Source organism: Pteropus vampyrus, unplaced genomic scaffold, assembly GCF_000151845.1.
Source record: "Pteropus vampyrus isolate Shadow unplaced genomic scaffold, Pvam_2.0 Scaffold276, whole genome shotgun sequence".
NCBI lineage: Eukaryota > Metazoa > Chordata > Mammalia > Chiroptera > Pteropodidae > Pteropus > Pteropus vampyrus.
Genome location: NW_011889057.1, coordinates 3,243,885 through 3,251,894, shown reverse-complemented (window position 1 = coordinate 3,251,894; position 8,010 = coordinate 3,243,885). Strand labels below are relative to the sequence as shown.

The window sequence follows — 8,010 nt, the reverse complement described above, 5'->3', positions numbered from 1 at the left end:
ATACAATGGACACTCTCATTCATGACCTCTAGAGATTCCTTCATTTTACAGGCTTTAGCAACCTTCTCAAGGCCTCCTGGGGTCTCTGTCCTGACCACCTTGAATGGCCACTCTCCCTTCAAGGCCATTCCATTTTCCCTGTAAATCATCAAAGAAACCAATTACATCTGGACACATCAACCTTCAAGAGGTCTCTAGGCTGGCTGTAGGCTTTGAAAAAAGAATTCTGCACAACAGCTTATATTATAAAAGCATTTTATTGAACACACTCTGAAAGTAGTCAGAATCAGAACAAAATTTGGGATTGGGGTGAGGACTCTGATGGTTTAGATACTGAAATACTTTGAATTTTTCTCTCATCAAGGACCATGCTGTAGAGACTTAAAGGCTGATTTAAAGCAGAACATAGAATCGCGGCTTAGGAGACTAGAGACTGGGGATTGGGCCTTTCTGGAAACCAAAGACTGTGGTTCTGCAATAAGCTTGGTCTAGACTACACTCCAGTAAAAGGGAAAACTTGGCTTGGCACCCACCTAGAAAGGCAGTCACCAGGGGCTGGGTTGCTGCTCTTGGGAGGCAGTGACTTGCAGCAAGCTCTTAGCTCTTGAAGCTCTTCCGGGAAGAAGAGGTGGTGGAGACAAATTTGACGCTGGAGCCGCTGCCTCCGCCGCCACTGCCAAAACCCCCTCCCAGGCTTCGGCCACTGCTTGAACTGAAGCCAGAGCCCCCCACACTGAGCCCACTGCCTAGGCCGACACCCCCACCGCTGCTGGAGTAGTAGCTGCTGCTGCTACCTCCACCAAGACCACCGCCAAGACCTCCACCGAGGCCGCCGCCAAGACCTCCACCGAGGCCGCCGCCAAGACCTCCACCGAGGCCTCCGCCAAAGCCACCACCACCGCCGTAGGCAGAGGAGACGTTGCTTGTGACGACTGCTGCAGAAAAAGGAGGGAGAACTTGGTGAGACCAGTCTGTCAGATTGATTCTACCATCCCATTTATTTGATCCTTCCAGTGTTAGTACTATATCTGGCCCCTTTTACAGAGTAACAAATGAGGCCCGGAAAAACTAAGTCGTTTAGTAAAGGTTCCGAACAGAAAGTTGGTGAACATAGTAGATAAGGGGTGGTGCTAAATCCTGGGGGGATAGGGCAAGGCAGGGAGGCGGGGTACAAGATAAAACATGAGCCACACTGCTTCATGTCTCAATCTGTGTCCTCTACCCTCCACCACCTGCTTCTCACTAAGTATATGAAAGAACCATATATAGGGGTAGGAATGTCTGGAATCTAGAAACAGCAGAGATTCTGAACTGGTACCAAATACCACATATTATCATCATCATTGTTAATGTCTGTTTAAAGTTACTTACAGATGTTGACTGGTCCAACTCCTTCTCCACTCAATCTGAAAGGGGAAAATTGAATTAAGAGTTAAAAACTCCCCAAAAGATAGCATGAACCGATGTGGATAACTCCTAGAGTCACATTTAAAGCTTGATCTATAAGCAAGGAGCCTGTGTACCCTAAAAAGCTGCTTAAATTAGAGATAGCTCTCTTTCTCAACGAAGAAGACCTGGCCTAGAAACAAGTATCAAAGGAAGATTATGATTCACATACTCCTCCACCCATTATATGGAAAGCATGAGTAAGAGGCTGCAGGAACTATGAACAAGTACGAAGCAGTTTTTGCCTTGTGGGAGCTTACATTCTGTGAAGCAACTTGGCATGACAGAAATACTTCTGACAGAAGATAGGCAGTGGGCAGTGTCAGAAGATTGAAGAAAATGGAGCAGTTTGAGAATCCAAAAGCAGGTGAATTTAACTCAGCTGGAGTAATCATGAAAAGCTTCCTGCAGGAAAAGTACTTGAAGAATGGGGAAGACATCTGTTGAATTGCTTAGTTATTTGAAGGAGAGGCAGCATCCGAGAATACTGGTCAGAAAAGTGAGTTGGGACCACACTGTGTGGGTGAGCTGTATGCCCAGGTGTCAGATTGAAACCAGATTAATAATGGATAATTATCATGCCCACAATAGTGTGTGTGTGTGTGTGTGTGTGTGTGTGTGTGTGTGTGTGTGTGTTTACATCCTGTTGTGGAGAAGAAGCTCTACTTATCAAATGTGAGGCCATCTCGGGCTTGTGATGTCAACCCTACGTAACCCACCTGCACTCCTCGCCCTCCAGCAGCTTCCTGTAGGTGGCGATCTCCACGTCCAGGGCCAGCTTGGTGTTCATGAGCTCCTGGTACTCACGCAGCAGCCGGGCCATGTCTTGCTTGGCCTTCTGCAGAGCGTCCTCTAGCTCAGCCAGCTTGTTCCTGGCGTCCTTGAGGGCCATCTCCCCACGCTGCTCGGCATCAGCGATGGCGTTCTGCAGGTTGGCGCACTAGAAGGAAATGAAAAAAGAGGGGGGACACTTTAGTGGTGAGCTGGGCCTGAGCTATTTCTTCCCGAGATTCCAGAGTTGTCCTGGTCATTGTGGATGCGGGAACATTGAAACTCTGGTACTTGTTCCAGCTCTGGGTGTATATGCATGTGTGTGTGTATATTTAGAAAAATTAAAACAAAACAAACAGGTCTCTCTTTCAGAGCTCAGGCCACATCTTGCTTTCTTTCAGCCTCTCCCTACCTGTTTCTTGACATTGTCGATCTCAGCTCTCAGCCTCTGGATCATCCGGTTCATCTCGGAGATCTCATGCTTGGTGCTGCGGAGATCGTCGCCGTGTCTGCCAGCTGTCTGCTGCAGCTCCTCATACTGGTGCCACCAGAAAAGAGGAAAGATTCCATTTATATGAGGGTGGAAACACTTTCCCAACATTCACAGGCAGGAGATACCAAGAGGTGGCAAGTGGTCATGTTATCTGGGGCCTGAGGCTGGTTTTGGCTTTGTCAAGATGGATCTGGTCTTAGATAATTTCCTTGTTAGTGCTTTGCTTTCCTGGAGACACTGGTGTGAAATTCAAAGTGAGATTCTCCTTAAGGTTCTTGAGTTTATGTGGCAAAGGCACACATGACTATCCCCATAACTCAACCCAAAAGGCCTCCACAGGTTTTAGGAGCCCCATCCTTAGCATTTTGTCATGGCCTAAAATCCTAGACACATGACCATTCCCTCCCTCAGGAAACATTTGCCAGGGCACCAACCTTGGTCTGGTACCAGGACTCGGCTTCCGTCCGGCTGCGGTTGGCGATATCCTCATACTGGGCCTTGACCTCAGCGATGATGCTGTCCAGGTCCAGGGAGCGGTTGTTGTCCATGGAGAGGACCACAGATGTGTCTGAGATGTGCGTTTGCATCTGGGAGAGCTCCTGCAAGGAGATTTGAAGTCAGTCATCTGAGTCTGCATTATTTTATGTCGGGTCCATTCAAATATTTCACTCATTCTGGTATGTCAGCTTGAGAAAAAAAACAATAGCCGCCTACATCAAATATTTAAATAAGTTAATAAGTAACCCAAACCGTATTAAATCTATTTAAAATTTTTTTAACAACTATGAACCTCCAGGAAATATACTATGTAATCTATCAGATGTGACTCTCCTTGGGTCATAACTTATTTCAAAAGAATCTAGTCTAGTGATTGCCATGCTAAGAGAAAACAGAGAAGGGAGGTCCAGGAAAGGTATACGTGTGCCTCTAATAACTCACTCTAAACCTCACTCTGCAAAGTGATTGTTAAAGAGGTCTTTTGCTTTAAATTTGGCTTTTTTTTTTTTTTTAAGGAATTGGCTTTATAAGTAATAAAGTGTGAGTAGTACTAAAGGGATAAGAAAGACAGGGATGTATCCACAGCTTAGAAGCCACTGGAAGTCACTTAATCCTAGAGACCCTAACCCTGGTGGTGTCCCAGTGACTGTCTCGCTGAGTCCTGAATAAGGACATCTCTTACCGCCTCAAAGAACATCTTCAAGAAGTTGATCTCATCCATCAGTGCATCGACCTTGGCCTCCAGCTCCACCTTGTTCATGTAGGCAGCATCCACATCCTAGAGAAACAGGGATGGTTGGCACTGCAGGATGGTCTCCACCCTGACTTAAATGAACTGACACCGTAAGAGAGAACAGCCACAGGCGACAGGTTCTGCTCTACCCACGCACCTTCTTCAGCATCACAAATTCATTCTCTGCGGTGGTACGCTTGTTGATTTCATCTTCATACCTGGGAGCAAAAGGGATGGGAAGTGCTTATCAGAAGATGAGGGACAGGTGAGGCCTGGGGTCTTAATTGCATAAAGTCAATTGCATAAAGTCCGCCTGCTTTCCCACTGGGAAGGGGCTTCTCACATCATATAGGCAGAGAGGGGGTACTGGGAGTGTGAGCCCCTGGACAAGGTCCTTACCCATTAGGATATTGCTTTTTCTTTAACTGACCACCAGATCATCATTCTTTAATTGCTATAATTCAGTTGCTCCAAGAATATTCCTGTAGAAAAGCTGTGCTATTTCTCTCCATCTCCAAACCTAGTCAATTTCACTAGTGCTTTTTTTCAGCTTTCACAGCCTTAAAAAAACAAATTTAAAACTAGCAGCCCTGGTTCATAAGGACTAAAGAAATTATTTGAGCCACGAAGCTGGGTTATGTCATCAATTCCCGCTTTGTGGGGAATCCATTGAAAGCCCCTGTTCTGTATTTTGAGGGTACTCGGGAGGAAAGCCCAAAAGAGCAAGGATTGCATTGCTGCGGTTTCACCAGCTGGTACCAAGGGTGTAGAGCTTGTTGCTCTGGCCGGTGGCTAAGTGCCTTGCAGAGGAGCTGAGCTTGGGGCTGGAACTTCCTAAACATAGACCTGGATTTTATTTTAGTACTTTGGGTATTTATAGAAGGCATATGCATCTAGCCTGTGAGAAGGGCATAAGCAGTAGTCTGGTTATGAAGTACATCTGGTACCAAGAGGACATCGCCCTCCCCTGTCCACTCCACCGCAACTCACTTGTTCTTGAAGTCCTCTACCAGGTCCTGCATGTTTCTCAGCTCCGAGTCCAGGCGTCCTCTCTCCCCGAGGACACCGTCCAGCTGTCTCCTGAGGTTGTTGATGTACTGCTCAAACAAAGGCTCCAGGTTCTGCCTCACGGTCTTGGTGCCCTGCTCCTGCAGCAGGGTCCACTTGGTGTCCAGGACCTTGTTCTGCTGCTCCAGGAACCGCACCTGGAGGAAACAGAGTTTGAAGATGGAGAAACCAGATTTCATGTTTCATTGATTAATCATCAGTTTTTCTCCCATCTCATGCTGTCCCCCTAAACCTTTCCCGTATGCAGTGCCTGTCCCTGGGCTCTTAGGTGCTTAGAGTGAAGCACCTAATCTCACTTCTGGGGAGACAAGGCACTTATCTAGGACACAGATAACGCTGGGTATGGCTGGGCAGAGTGAGGTCCAGTGCAATAGTGGCTGCGAAGGCACTCAGACTGCTACTGCCCAATGAACTCTTCTACCTTTCTCTGTTATCAGCCCCGTTACACGAAGTACAAAATTCGTCTCTTTGCCCAACAGTCCTCAAGGAGCCCTCGTGGGATAATCTCTGAAAGGGAAGAACTAAGACCAACTCTTTCAAGTCTAATTAAGAAAATGGGCCACAAATCCGAGACACAGAAACAAGTAGAAACACATAACTGTAAACTATGAAGGATTTCATACCTTCATAAATTCTCCCTCTTCCTACTCTGTTTGGCATTTGTTCTGCACTCACAGTGGTTTTTCACAAAAGATCATGTCTCACCTTGTCGATGAAGGAGGCAAACTTGTTGTTGAGGGTCTTGATCTGCTCTCGCTCCTCAGTCCGCACCCGCTGGATAGTGGGGTCGATTTGCAGGTTCAGAGGAGTGAGGAGATTCTGGTTGATGGTGACCTCTTGGATGCCTCCAGGGGGACAGACGGGGAAGCCAGGGCCACCAAAGCCGCCTCCAAAGCCAGCACCCCCACCGAGACCAAAGCCAGGACCACCACCGAGCCCAAAGCCACCACCGGCTCCACCGCCTAAACCAAATCCACTCCCGGCTCCACCTCCAAAGCCATAGCCACCTCCAGCTCCATAGCCACCTCCAGCACCGGCACCAAATCGGTTCCTAAAGCCACCGCCACCAGCACTGATGGAGATCCTCTTGGAACCCCCCAGGTTGTAGAGGCTCCGACTGCCATAGCCACCTCCTCCACCAGCACCCCCAAGGCTGATCCTGCCAAAGCCGCCACCGCCACCGCCACCGCCGGACCGGGACACGGAGGTGAAACTGGTGCGGGAAACAGACGGAGTAATTGCAGAGGCGGCGCTGAAGCTACGGCTGCCCCCACTCCGGAAAGACACACTCGACTGGCGAGACATGATGGCTTGATCCTCGCGGAGCAAGAGTACTAGGCACTAGGGGTTGGGAGGTGCTAGAGAGAACAGAGCTCAGCAGGAAGAAGCAGGTGGCTCTGTTACCCGGGAACCACAATCCCCTCTTTTATCTTCTAGAACGGGGGTTGGGCGGGAGAGTTGTCGAGCTGTGAATGATTAAGTGGGCTGGGCACGCCTGGGGGGCAGCTGTGAGCTCACCGTCACACCTGCACAATGGTGTGGGGTGCAAGCGCTTTCTTCCTGGCAGGCTCTGCTTAGTTAGGAATAACCTTGCCTTGCAGCACTAATGTCTTGGCAGCAAATTAGTGACACTACAGCAAGTTTCATTTCCCCACGGGGGCCCAGGGCTGTGAAGAGCCCAAGAAAGATGCCAGGAAGCAAAGAGGCCTTTGGCCAGGGTCTTGAGGGATCTTTACAGGACCAGTGATACGGTCAACTATCCTAGCACGGTGTACACTATCCACACTATCCATGAGTGGGAGACAAGGCAAGTCCCCGCTGGCGGTAATCTGCCCTTGTGACTCTTCTAGACAGGTTGCCGCAAGAAGTTTCAGCACTTGGAAGGCAGCTGTAGCTTGATACCTCAGCTATGTGCCAGGGGGAGGAATAGACCCATCCTTTACTACAGAATTTCCTTTCTTGGGGGAGGCAGTTATTCCAGAATCCAGAGAAAGTTTCTCCTGCAAGGTTTGGACCAGAAAGGCCACCAAGCCCCAAGCTCCAGACACAGTGAAAGTGGGGGCACCCTCAGCCTGTGGTGTACGTCACTTTGCTTTCTGCAGAGGCAGTCAGTCCTCTCCCTCCACAGCTCTTCCTAATTCAGCATTTTCTATGGGATTTAACCTTTTGCCTTGCACTTCAGCCCGTACAGGACCCTGTGGGGCTGAGCAAACCCAAGAAACCCCTGGGATCCCTCATAAAAGTCCTGAGGCTCAGCCTGGCAGTCACATCTCTCTTCAGGGGGAGCTGCTCTGCCCGCTCCCTGGCCCCCCAGGTGTGTTCCAGCAAGCTCTCAGTTATTCCACTAAGCAAGAAATGAGTCATTGTATCTGTTGATACAGGCTGAGGGCGGCCACAAACACATACCTGCAGGAGCTTCTAATCTCATCAGAAACGTGTTGAGAATCTGCCTGCCTGTTATAACGGAGAACCTACCCGCTCTGAGCAGCGGGAACTGCTGTGCTTTCTGTGGGCTCTGGCCCAAAGTCTCCTTCAGGGCCAGGGAAATGGAAAACGAAATTCTAAGTCTATGAATCGCCCTTCCAGCGAGACTAGACAGAGCAGGTTTGGAAGACCAGGAAGCTGGCATAACAATCTGACCCAGTTGCTTTAAGGAGGACCCCTATAAGACGCTCTGCAAAGCTTGCCCAGGTGGGCTGTGGCACCAGGCAGAGGAGGAGGAATCTGTTTAGGCTTTGACAAGAGTCTGTCTTAAACCACACCCCCTCTTTTTGGCTGCAGACCTGAATGGGGCCACCTCTCTGCCTCCCTCAGAGAGAAGCAGGACTCTCAGGCAGTGCTTGGGCCATCAAGAGCTATGAGGGGTGTATCCCTGGGCTGTAGCTGGAGTCAGAGGTTGAGGGGGATGGCTTTGAAGCCTCAGGGCTGAGGGGCTATGTTTTCAAGAGTAAAAGAGTGAGGATCCAACCTGAACTTCAGGATCTCTTGTCAGGGCTTGTCC

The 8,010-nt window shown here is 49.3% G+C and overlaps 1 protein-coding gene across 1 annotated transcript; it reads right to left on the bottom strand.

Moving 5' to 3' along the window:
* Positions 1 to 272: 272 nt before the first annotated feature.
* Positions 273 to 6,394, bottom strand: KRT5 (keratin 5). Its single transcript, XM_011375870.2, has 9 exons — positions 5,715 to 6,394; positions 4,932 to 5,146; positions 4,099 to 4,159; positions 3,891 to 3,986; positions 3,145 to 3,309; positions 2,630 to 2,755; positions 2,166 to 2,386; positions 1,372 to 1,406; positions 273 to 935 (listed from the first exon to the last, which is right to left on the bottom strand). The coding sequence occupies exons 1-9, from the start codon at positions 6,312 to 6,314 to the stop codon at positions 598 to 600; spliced, it is 1,857 nt and encodes a 618-aa protein (XP_011374172.1). The 5' UTR covers positions 6,315 to 6,394; the 3' UTR covers positions 273 to 597.
* Positions 6,395 to 8,010: the final 1,616 nt, after the last annotated feature.

Excerpts from the sequence above, each read along its gene's own strand:
- KRT5 (XM_011375870.2), bottom strand. The coding sequence starts at position 6,314 with ATGTCTCGCCAGTCGAGTGTGTCTTTCCGGAGTGGGGGCAGCCGTAGC. Across the intron at positions 3,987-4,098 it reads AATTTGTGATGCTGAAGAAG|GATGTGGATGCTGCCTACAT; the intron begins GTGCGTGGGTAG and ends CTGTTTCTCTAG. Across the intron at positions 936-1,371 it reads AGTTGGACCAGTCAACATCT|CAGTCGTCACAAGCAACGTC; the intron begins GTAAGTAACTTT and ends CTTTTTCTGCAG.